At 39.4% G+C, this 12815-nt stretch overlaps 1 protein-coding gene across 2 annotated transcripts in view; it reads right to left on the bottom strand.

Annotated features, from left to right (window-relative positions):
• SV2C (synaptic vesicle glycoprotein 2C) overlaps positions 1 to 12815 on the bottom strand; it is a 92251-nt gene that overhangs the window by 53389 nt on the left and 26047 nt on the right. For both annotated transcript variants that reach the window (XM_060235831.1, XM_060235832.1), the window contains one exon: positions 4927 to 5078. In XM_060235831.1, coding sequence (XP_060091814.1) covers positions 4927 to 5078 — 152 coding nt within the window. The remainder of the gene's footprint in view (positions 1 to 4926; positions 5079 to 12815) is intronic.

Raw genomic sequence — 12815 nt, 5'->3', positions numbered from 1 at the left:
AAAGAAAAAGCCCAGCAGGAACCCATTTGCATATTAGGCCACACACACCCTGACACCAAGTCAGCTGGAACTACATTCATGCTCAAAAAAAGCCCTGCTAGCCTTTATTGTTAGTGGGGCTTTGTCTCTGGGCATACAAATCCCCTCTTTGCTTTGTATTCAACCTACAGGACTATGGGAAAGGGTAATTACTGAAATCAGTAATGAAGTGTTTTCAGTATTCATTATGCAGATGTACTAAATGCTACTTGTACTACTAACCATAGTAAACAGGAACATGTAAATGACCATAGGAATTAAAAAAAAAACATATCAGGCCAGAGAAAGTAATTCAAAAAGATAAAGAAAGGATTTGTTTATCTTAATTTACATACACATCTGTTCTAAATTCTGTTGGTCCCTGTAATTGCTGTTTTTATCCCCCACTATTTTAAGTATACTTTTGAAGTATAATCTAATTTCATAGGATTTTCTAAAATGAAAAGCAATTAATGACAGGGAGTTGACAACTCAAGTTTTTGTCTCAGACTTAAATGCAAAACTATTTAGCCTTCAATAAGCAAAATTAATGGATACACACTGAAACTGTCAGCAAAAACAAGGCACTGTTTTAGAACTCCTGTGCTCTTTTAGAGCTCCAAAAACTGACCAATATAGTTGTTTCATGATTCAGCAGTATAATCTTTTGCTCTGTGCATACAAACAGAAATCCAAACATAAAGGAACAAGAATTCTGAATCCAAAACAGTATATTTGAAAGACAATTATCCAATGTTCAACAAAGGCTGTACAGAAGTAACAATTTTTGCTAAGCCCACTAGCAAAAGGCCTATCCAATTTGAAGAGGGTTAGGAAAGAAGGAAACCATGGAAAAGGCTGGGTAGGTTTGCTTTTCCTTTTCCAATCTTTTTTTTTTTTTTGCCCTTCCCTTTTGCCCCAGCCTGGATGCAGACTCCAAGTCATGAGCAGAAGGTACAGGATGCATTTTAGTTCACAACCAACAGTGTACTCACTGTATCCCATTCCATTGTCTGATGAAGTATGCATGCATATGAAAACTTACATTCTAAATAAAACATTGTTGGTCTTAAAGGAGCTACTGGGCTCCTACTTTGTTCTACTGCTTCAGACCAACAAGGGCTGCCCACCTGGATCTTTTCCTTTCCACAGCTAGCCATCTTAAGAGCATTATGGTGTTTTGCAAATAAAACATCAGAAATTCTGTATCGTACTCCTCTCTTAACAACCCTGAAGAAAGGAGAAACAGTCTTCCTCCCATGGTGTCCCTCTTGAGGACAGTCATGTCATTTATCAGTTTGGTGTAGTGGTTAAGTGCATGGGCTCTTACCTGGGAGAACTGGGTTTGATTCCCCAATTCTCCACTTGCAGCTGCTGGAATGGCTTTGGGTCAGCCATAGCTCTCGTAGGAGTTGTCCTTGAAAGGGCAGCTGCTGTAAGAGCTCTCTCAGCCCCACCTACCTTACAGGGTGTCTTCTGGGGGGGGAGGAAAGGTAAAGGAGATTGTGACCGCTCTGAGACTCTGAGATTCAGAGTATAGGGCAGGATATAAATCCAATAGAAGTAATTCCCATGCCATTGTTGTTAAATATTATGTTTTGTTAAACATAACATTTATGTTTAACAATTGTTCAGTTTAATATATTAAACATATTGTTAAATGTTATGAGCTGGCCCATAAAATCGCCAAGTCACTGAATTCTATATTGTTACAACATATCAGGTGACCACTAATCATGACTAGTATATAACTCGGACATGCATATAGTCAAAATCAAACCTGAATTGACTTCACAGTCATCTGTGACAGAGTAAATTACATCTGTGACATTTTAAAGGCACAATTCTCAGTGCTTATCATAGGCTGTGTCTGCACCAGTGGAATGCTATGGCTCAAGTAAAATGCAATGCAGTTGAATTAAGCCAATAATTCCACTGTAGTTTGGTTGGCTGTTCCATGACAGAGGTGGAACTGGTGATCAAGTCTACCACACAACACAATGGTCAGGGTCCAAATGTCTGCAGAAGGGGCATATACTACTGCTCTAAAATTCTGGATTTACTGTCACAGGGGTGGCCAACGGTAGCTCTCCAGATGTTTTTGCCTACAACTTCCATCAGCCCCAGCCATCGGTCATGCTGGCTGGGGCTGATGAGAGTTGTAGGCAAAAAACATCTGGAGAGCTACTGTTGGCCACCCCTGTACTATTGAATGTAAACAGTCGGTCCCCTATGTAGCACCTCAGAGTGTTTTTGGAATTCATTCCAGTTTCAAAAGAATATCAAAACAGAACCATTCTTGCAGACATTATTTCTGCAGATATGGAATTTCTGACTTGAAGATATTCAGTATTATGATACACTACTTGCACTCTTAAGTATTGCCAAAGGGCACTGCGCTACATACTTTTTTTGAACATGTAAATCAGTCTTAAAGCTTCAAGGTCAAGGCAAGTAAGAATGGGGATTATGTAATGCTATTGTTAGTCTCTTGCCTTGAAAACCCTATGGAGTCACCATAAATCAGCTGTGACTTAAGGGCACTTTGCACACACATTGTTAGAACAAAGTCTGAGTGGCACCTTTTAAGAGTCTCAGAGCAGTTAACAATCTCCTTTCCCTTCCCCCTCCCCACAATAGGCACCCTGTGAGGTAGGTGGGGCTGAAAGAGCTCTCCGGGAACTGCTCTTGAGCAAAACAGCTCTGAAGAGTTAAGACTGACCCAACGTCACTCCAGCAGAATGTATCTGGAAGAGTGAGAAGTAAACATTCTGAAAATCCCTGTTTCAATAGTTTTTTCAGTTAATACCTTGTGTGTGAAATATAAGGATCTGTGTAATTTTCCAATATATTATTATGGGAATTTAGCAGCTTCTAGAGCCAGTACTTCTAAAAACGGTCTGTATTAAAGTTGAAAAAGGTGAAGACTTCAGCAAATTTTTCCCTAAAGGCAGTAGAGTATTTCTCAAGAGAGAAGTGTACCGATTTCTCAAGAGAGAAGTGCTTGATGCCCAGAAGCCATATAGAGGCTGAGCTGATTCCAGTGGTGATCTTTGCTAAGCCAAAAAATGGACAACAGTAATGATTAGCAGGGTCAGTTTGGGTAGTACACAGAACACTCCTAAGAATATATTCCTGGAGGTGACTTGTTTCCATGCAGATCTGCTTAGGATTGCATAATACTGTGGGAACAATGTGCAAGGATGTAGGCTTCTGTTTTATCATCTGTCGTATGCTAGCCCAATAGCTTACATGCAGCTGCCATAGTTATTTCAGTTGTAGATCTTGGACCAAGACATGCTCTTAGTGCTTATACATCTGTTTTCTTCATTTTCATTGCACATTGTATTCTGTGGTTTCAATCTTTCAAAAAGATTTTTCCAATAGTTTTTAACAAAAATTCGCATCATTGTCCTTCTGACCATTGCCTGGCAGCCTGCCTCCTCCTGCTTCTTCACCTGAAAAATTCCTCCTCAGCACAGCTTTGAACAAAAAAGCAGGGCCTAGACATTCAGTGCTGAATTATGGGTCAAAGTAGACATGACAGGGAGGATCCGTAAGTATGTATTCACCTGTTCCTATCTAAAGTTATGAATCATAAGCTTTTTTATTTTAACAAAAAAAGGAGTCTGTGCGCAAAATTTAGTCACCTCCCCATCCCTTAACTCACTGTGTTCTACAGCTTTTCTTACTTTTCTTACCAAGCTGGCTTGATTCCAGTGTTGGAACCAGGCTAGATGGAAATGCTGAAAGTGCTAGAGCAGCATGAGATAAGGTAAAAAAAAAAATCAGAGTTTAGTTCCCTACTTTCATACAGGGGTGCCATTATCACCCCCCATACATGCAAAGATGATACTCAGAGATACACGTCTATAGGATCTCCTGTCCACATCTTATTTAACAGAAGCACTTCTTGGGAAAACAGTATGGCATATATTTCCAGCAATACCACTATAATAATTCATTGCTTATTTCAATTAAGCTCAAACAATACTGGCCCATCAAATTTGTCATGCTCCTGTTTAAGCTGTGAAAATAAGTCCAGCATCCTGTTTCACACTGTGGTCAACCAATAAAAACATGGAACAGAGAGAGATCAATGCCTCCTCCTGTTGTTACCTCCCAACAGTTGGTATTCACAGGAATTCTGCCTCTAAACATGGCAGTTCCATTTAGACATCATGGCTAATAATGACTGATGGACCTATCTTCTATGTATTTGTCTCTCTCTCTCTCGGCTTGGCTTCGCGAACGAAGATTTCCTCTTTAAAGCTATCTAAGTTGATGGCCATCAGTATATCTTGTATAAGTGAGTTCCACGTTAATTATTCCTTGAGTGAAGAAGCACTTTCTTTAGTTAGACCTAAATGTGCTGCTCATTAACTTAACTGGGTGTCTCCAAGTCTAGTACTACTGTGGAAGGAGAAAAAATTTGCCTCTGACCACTTCTTCACACCATACATAATGTTATAAATATCTGATATGCCTCCTTCAATGCAGCCATCTTTTTCTCAGCTTGAAGTGTCCCAAACTTTCTAGCTCTAAACTTCTCAGCCTTTCTCTCATATGGCAGACGTTCCAAATTGATAATCATTTTGGTTGCCCCTTTTCTCCAACTTTTCCAGTTGTGCAATATCCTTTTTGAGATGTGACCATAACGATACACAGTATTCCAAATGTGGCCCTATAGTGAGTTAACAAAAAGCACAAGCGGTTATAATATCACTGACACTAATTCAATAGCCTACACACACATTCTGCTTATTAAATAGCCAATTCTAATGTGGACATTTCACTCAATTTAAAAAGTATTGGGATATAATTTGCAAAGTGCCTGTATTGTGGTTTAGCAAAGATGTATAGTGGCAACCACAAAGTCATAAAGCAACAAAGATATATCCTTCTTACCATAATGAGGAATAATTGCCCAGGCCATGGCAGATGCATAGATGCCTCCAATCATCCAAAACATGCAAAGCCAACTCAAGTGTTCTCCACGTTTCTCTCGAGCAAGGACTTCGGAAAAATATGAGAACACAACTGGAACAGCTCCCCCAATCCTAAATGAAGACACAATATTAATGTTAAAGATGACAGGAACATACACGCTCTGTATTTCATTGTCCATGTAACTAACAGCATCTGCATTCTACACGCATTTATGCATACTTGGAAACTACTGTGGGAATCCTGCATTGAATCTTTTGGAAGGTTAGGTCTTGGAAAAATAAATTACCTACAAAACTGAGGCTAAAAGCCTAAGACGAAGACGATGATGATGATATTGGATTTATATCCCGTTCTATACTCTGAATCTCAGAGCGGTTACAATCTCCTTTACCTTCCCCTCCCATAACAGGGACCCTGTAAGGTAGGTGGGGCTAAGAGAGCTCTTACAGCAGCTGCCCTTTCAAGGACAACTCCCACGAAAGCTATGGCTGATCCAAGGCCATTCCAGCAGGTGCAAGTGGAGGAGTGGGGAATCAAACCCGATTCTCCCAGATAAGAGTCCGCACACTTAATCACTACATCAAACTGGCTCATTTACTTGACAGTAAGTTTAAATGAGCACAGTAAGATTTACTTCTAAGTTAACACACAAAGGATCAGGCTGCGTACAAAGAATCCTGCATACAAAGAATCCTGTTGGCTAGGTGAATATCTATATCACATACATGCTGAGGAATTTTATGATGAATTGTCTACTCAAGTATTAGAGAGAACAAGACAGTCCAGAAAAATCATAGACTGAATTTTGCAAAACTTGCTTAGAACCTTACAGAGAGAAAAGGGCAAAGAGAAGTATCTAGCAAGAAGGGCAGGAAAAAACATGGGCTTAAGAAAGTTAGCACACCAAGGGAAGCACAGAGAGAATCGGAAACTACAGCTGAGATTTCAGATAGGCTGTGGAAGAAATCAAAAGAATAGCAGAAGGCCAGAGGAAGGTGTCTAACAGGAATAGAAAAAATAAGGGGGAAACACAGGGTTAAGAATGAGTTGAAATGACATCTGTAAGTGGGCAGGTGTTGCAAAAAAATTGGTTTGGGTCCATAGCAGCATTTTTGTGGACACAAGAGTCACAGTAGAAAAGATGAAAAAGTCAAGTTCCACAGGCAGAAGTTCTTGCAGCCATAAAAAGGCTGCTGTGGATCTCAGCCAAAAGTTACATTACTGGGGGAAAGCCAAATTTAGCAGCAAGTTTCTAGTATCTTAAAACATGTTGATTAACATTCTTATACATTTAAGCAGTGTTAAGTCCTTTAGTGTTCTTCGTTGTTGTTGGATTTTCCATGTATTTCAGCATTGCAAATCATGATTAAATAGCCTTTACTTTAATCAATTACACCACAGTTTTTAACTTTGGCAATCCAAGGATGGGCCAGTTTCCTTTAATATTCTTCATGGATACCCCCTCCCCAGCCTTCTGATACTTATTTACACATATGGCAGGGAAATGAGTCATGTACACAGCTCTGAAAATGATTTGAACATTAGCCATGCCTTGTTAAAGTTTCTTTGGCTTGATAAACCATCTCAAACATCTAGGAGTTAAACTTTGCAGCCTTCAGGGTTTTTTATTTTAATGAATACACCTAATTATTACACAAAACCCAATCCTAAACTCTTCAAAGTTGGTAGGGTTTGTAGAATCTTTCGGGCTCAAGTGCCGTGTTCTACTGGAGAAAGTGCCGTGTTCTACTGGAGAAAGTGGAAGAAAAACTTTCTCTAGTAGAACACGACACTTGAGCCCGAAAGATTCTACAAACCCTACTGATGTTACCAGCCGTGAAAACCTGAAATCTTTGATCTTCAAAGTTGCTTGTCATTTTTTACAAAAGTGCTGTAGTATATAAATACATATAGGGTTGCCAGATCTGTGTTGGAAAACACCTTTGGTGGATCCAGGAGAGGGGAGGGCCCTGCTGAAAGTACCAGGCATCACAATGAAAGTTCTAGGTGTCATGACACTCTGAAACCTAGGATCTATCAAGGCCTGCCATAAATCCAGTGCCTAAATCCTCTCTTATTTCCTGTCATGGCTCCTGTACCTTTAATGACTACATAAATCCAAAAGAAATCCAAAAGAATTCCTCACTGTCTCTACCCAATATGTTCTCCTTAGAAATGCACTGATGGGAAAATCTGTACCTATTGAACTGCCATGTTGCTCACTGGCCTAGTATTTTTGTCACTGAAATGGAGTGACAGAAAAATCTGCACCAACTGAATTCCTCAAAGTAGCAGCAAAAGATGGTAGGAAGGAACTGATGTTTCTGCCTAACCACCACTGCTATCTACTGCAGTTCTTCATGGACCCTAGTTTGAAAATTGTGTGTGTGTGTGTGTGTGTGTGTGTGTGTGTATATATATATATATATATATATATATATATATATATATATATATATATATATATATATATATATATATATATATATATAAAGTGGAACTAGCATTTTATTTACTACTGGAAAGCAGACATTTCTGAAGCTCCTATTATCAATATGCAGAAACTGAGAAGCAGCAACAACTCTCCATATGCTATTTACTGCCTATATACCTTGGGACCAGCATATCTTAAGGACCATCTACTCCAATATGTATCTACCCAACCAGTATGGTTGTCTTTGGAGGTCCTAACATCTGAGGCTATACAACAGAGAAGCAGCAACAACTCTCCATATGCTATTTACTGCCTGTATACCTTGGGATCAGCATATCTTAAGGACCACCTACTCCAATATGTATCTACCCAACCAGTATGGTTGCTTTGGAGGTCCTAACATCTGAGGCTATACAACAGAGAAGCAGCAATAACTCTCCATATGCTATTTACTGCCTATATACCTTGGGACCAGCATATCTTAAGGACCACCTACTCCAATATGTATCTACCCAACCAGTATGGTTGCTTTGGAGGTCCTAACATCTGAGGCTATACAACAGAGAAGCAGCAATAACTCTCCATATGCTATTTACTGCCTATATACCTTGGGACCAGCATATCTTAAGGACCACCTACTCCAATATGTATCTACCCAACCAGTATGGTTGCTTTGGAGGTCCTAACATCTGAGGCTATACAACAGAGAAGCAGCAATAACTCTCCATATGCTATTTACTGCCTATATACCTTGGGACCAGCATATCTTAAGGACCATCTACTCCAATATATATCTACCCAACCAGTATGGTCGTCTTTGGAGGTCCTAACATCTGAGGCTATACAAGAGGCAACCTGAAAAACTGCCTTCTTGCTCATAGCATCAAAACTATGGAACTTTCTCCCCAGGAGGTCAGTCTGTCCCCCACTATCACTGTCTTCAGCCAGTGAACAAAGACTTTTTTGTTTTGTTTGGAGGTCCCTTACTAATCCTTCTTCCTATGATTTAATTACTGTTTGTATAAATACTACTGTACTGTATTTTAAAAATCTTTTTAACTGTCAGCTACCTTGTAAGCCCTAGCCAGGTGGAAAGGTGAACATGTTTTAAATAAATAAATATCTGAAACTAAACTTGATTACCATAAGTTTCTAAAACCTAATGTCAGCTATAACCATATACTGAAAATGACGTGGACATCAGAATTTCATAAGCTCACTTACAAAGATACCTGTTTTTCAGTATTTTAAGTGTATGAAATACACTTTCCCCCCCAAATAGTTACTTTAGAAGTTGGAGTAATGTGTTAAATTCTTTTATTTATCTCTGACTACAGAACTGAGACGATGTAATCATTACATAAATACTGAAATATTTATGATGTGCTGCAAACATACCTGTTGGGGATAGAACAATACTTGTGCAAACATAATTGTGCATATTTTGTTTTTTCTCATCAGGTATATTACTGGTATGAGGCAACCAACATTCTACAAAATACACTAATACAGTGGCTTCCAAGCCTGCTATCTTTAAGAAACTCTTTTCATTCATTGCTCTGTCAAAGAACATCAATGTGCGCACAGCAGAACATGTTGAGGATGATTCCGGGGTACATTCTAGCTAGGAAACACAGTGATGTCATTACTGCCCTGCATGGATCAAGAGTGCATGCTAGTAAAACACTACATACATTACTCCAATCACAGGCTGCAGAGATGATCCTGGGTACGCTGTCCGTTGAAATGGCTTGTCTAATGTTCATCATATCACTTATGTTCTGTTTGCTCTAGGACAGTTTGATAGCCACTACAATATTACAAATATTTATTTGGCTGTGATCACTGTGCCATATTTGGTTTTGATAGTAACAATAAATATTGTATTATAATATTAATAACAAGCATTTTTCATTATTTGCACCATATATAATATGATAGCAAGAAAAGAATCAATATTTATTTTTGAACAAGGAAATATATAGATTGTTACTATTCTTCACTATTTCCTGTAATTCCATCTGTTTTAACAAAAAGGTGCCTTTTCTTATGATTGATTCTGTTGTTTTTTTTTCTGGACAGTAAGAAGCTACAAAGTTAGAATTTTTTTTCCACATGAATAGTTCATTTTGCTAACTCAAAACTCTGCCTTAAAGCACATCCAACAATAATATTTGTATATTATGTTGTTTGAAATAAATTAATATGCTGAATATAGTATAATGTTAATAAGTAGACCTGACCTGGATAGCCCAGGCAAGCCTGATCTCATCAGATCTTGGAAGACTTTTCTGAAATACTAGGAGGCGGGGGCAGACTTCATTCAGCTACCTCCCTGAATATCCTCCAGGGCCCCCAGTAGGGGTCAGAGGTCACCATGATTTCCAGGTGCGCACATATTCACACATAATACAAAAAAATGTAAAAAATACAGTAGGGGCACTTTTCAAATTGTGTCCATTGCAGCAGATGCAACAGCCACATCAGAGCTGATGGTATTGGCCTTTAGAAACTGTTTTGCTACATTCAAATTCCAGATTTAATGTTATTGGCCATCTCCTCAAATCTTCAAGATGAACAATCAACACCTTATCTTGGATGACTAAACACAGTAATTTTTGGCAAGAGAAATCTTAGGTCAAACAGCCACTAAAAACTACAAAAGTAGACAAATAGGCCCTTCCTTCACCAAAATAAAAAAACCTAACAGCCTCATATCCTTTTCTTTCTTTATTATCATGCAAAAAAACTATTGCTCAAATCACAAATGTATGCACAAACAATAGTAGATGCTATAAAAACTTCATAAAACTTTACTTTGGTATGAAATCTGAATTTAAATTTTTGTTTTTGAACCAAAAATATTGATGTTATAAACTGAGCTAAGTTCTATTAAATTTTAATGCCTTAAATGCCTTTTGATGCCTTTAAATGGGAACCCTTTAAATGCTGTTTGCAAGAAGGTGGGCACCCTAAACTTAAATGGCAAATTCACCACCTGGAGTTCAGGTGTGTGGCTGGTGGCCACTCTCTCCCTCTCCCTCCTTTCTGCAAGACTTAAAGTGTTCTCCAGCTGATCGGTGGGCAATTTGTTCCCACCAATCAGATGGGCCCTTTAAATCTCACAGGAGGGGTGGCTTCCATGTGATTGTTCTTGGTGTTTGGGCTTGAGGGATGAGGCTTGGGGGGCCCCTATGAAATCAGGGGATCTCCTGCCCTCTCTTGGGGACTAGTATCTCTAGGATATCTGTAGAATTTACCCTTGTTTAAAACATACCAGAACCATTATTTTCAACTAACAAAAAACCATTATTTTAGATTTTTTTCTATTTGTTTAAAAGATGGTTTAAACTTGTTGAATAAGGGCAGGTGCTACAGACGTATATTTTGAATGCTTGCAGGGAATTTAATAAAGTAATGGATTCTCTGAGGGACAGCAGAAATAATCCAGGAAATGTTTAACTATGGCAAGAAAAAAACATGTGTGATTGAGAGCTTTAGATCTTATGGTGCAAACTATATAGTAGTTCTATTGTCTGGGGGATTTATCGTATAATTCTTGGAAGATGGCGTTTGTTTCTTGGGAAATGATTTCCAGTATTAAGGTATATATAATGAAAGAAGAGGAGGAGGCCTATCTTTATTTGGGGAAAGCCAGATACTTCTCAGGCCAGGGATCACCAGTAAGTTGTTATCCATTAGGCATAATACTCTTTGGAGAATGTGCCAGGAGAGGCAATCCTGCAGATTCTCTGGTCTCAGACTGTTTAGGGCAGGGATGTCAAACATGCAGTCTGCAAGTTGGATCAGGCTCCCAGAGGGCTCCTGGCACGCCTGCGGGCAACTCTGCCTCTCTCTTGTTTCCTTCTGCATCACAGGTTGCTTTGCTGGGCTTGCTCAATCTCACAGGAGCTACAGAGCAAAGCCTCTTTTTCTCCATTGGCTGAGGCTCCTCCCTTGGAGAGGAAGGGAGGGAGAGTTTGCTTTGACAGGTTCTCTCAATCATACAACAGAGTTACTGAGCCAAGCCTCCCCCAGTCCCTTCTATTGGCAAAGGCTCCTCCTCCTCCTCATCTCCTGGGGAAAGAGCCAGAGCTTCCTATGTCCAGGTTTCTTGAAACCATGGAAGAGATACAAAGAAAGCACCTTTAAGACCAATAAAGTTTTATTAAAGGTATGAGATTTTTGCCTTGCTACAGAGAGAGAGAGAGCGCTAGTTAGTTGTTGGCTTGTTATGCCAGAGCTCTCCTGGGTGCAACTGGCATTGCCTCCCCCTTTTCTCTGTATTCATGCCTTCACAATCCAGTCTTTCTCAGTAGGAAAGCAATGTGAACTATTTAGATGAGGAATAACAAGCCAGTGAGGTTGATTAGGCTGAGAGTGCGGGTCCAGACCAAGTTCACCCACTACCATTTTCTTTGTACACTGGGGATTTTTAACCTAGGCTCCCCAGATAAGGAGGCTGATACTGACCACTATGCATTGCTGTCTCTGTATTCTTCCACTGCCTTATAGGAGTTGTACTTATTTCTCTGGGGAAGACTATAGTATTGCAGACAAACACATATCCCTCAGTCTGTGTAATGGTGCCTTCACATGTTCTTGACCAGCACATGAAGCAACTTATTGAAAATTACAAAAGTTTGCAAATGCTCAGCCATTACATATCTTCCTCTGGGTTTTAGGCTCAAAGCACTGACCATGAGATTTCTGTAATGAATACATGAAAAGTAGGTCTGCAACTTACAGATACACACCTGAATAACACCTGAACAGCATACTCAAGATTAGTACAGCATAGACATTGTCTCAAGATTTTGATGCAATAATTCAGAAGAAGAGGTATCAGAGGTGTCAGTTATCAGAGACTGTTAAATGAATAAAATATCACAAGAGTGCCAATGTTTTAAGTTTTAAAAAAATCTTTAATTGTGTCTGAGTTCTTTATAAAGTTTATATTTCTGCTACCTGGCATTACATTTTACGACACACCTGGCCCAGCATGACAAAGTCTCATTTATGTCAGATCTGTTCCTTATAACAAATGTTCAACATCCCTGGTTTAGGGCTTTAAAGGTTAAACCCAAACCTTAAACCTGATCCAGTATTCAACCTGGAGCCAGTGCAGCTGGTGAAGCATTGGTTGAATATGGGCTCTAAATGGGGCTCCTGTAACAACACACACCGCCACATTCTGGACAACTTGAAATTTCCGGGTCAGCCTCAAGGGCAGCCCTACATAGAGTGAGTTATGGTAGTCTAGTCTAGAGGTGGATGTTGCGTGGATCACTGTGACTAAATCGGGGAGAAATAGAAAGGGAACCAATTGCTTAACTGGCAGAGGTAGAGAAACGCCATTCTAGCCACATTTGTCATCTGGGCCTCCATCACAAGGAAGGCATCCAAGATCCAC

Source organism: Heteronotia binoei, chromosome 4 (genome assembly GCF_032191835.1).
Source record: "Heteronotia binoei isolate CCM8104 ecotype False Entrance Well chromosome 4, APGP_CSIRO_Hbin_v1, whole genome shotgun sequence".
Classification (NCBI taxonomy): Eukaryota; Metazoa; Chordata; class Lepidosauria; order Squamata; family Gekkonidae; genus Heteronotia; species Heteronotia binoei.
The sequence above is the reverse complement of the archived record's forward strand: the minus strand, read 5'-3'. Positions and strand labels throughout refer to the sequence as shown.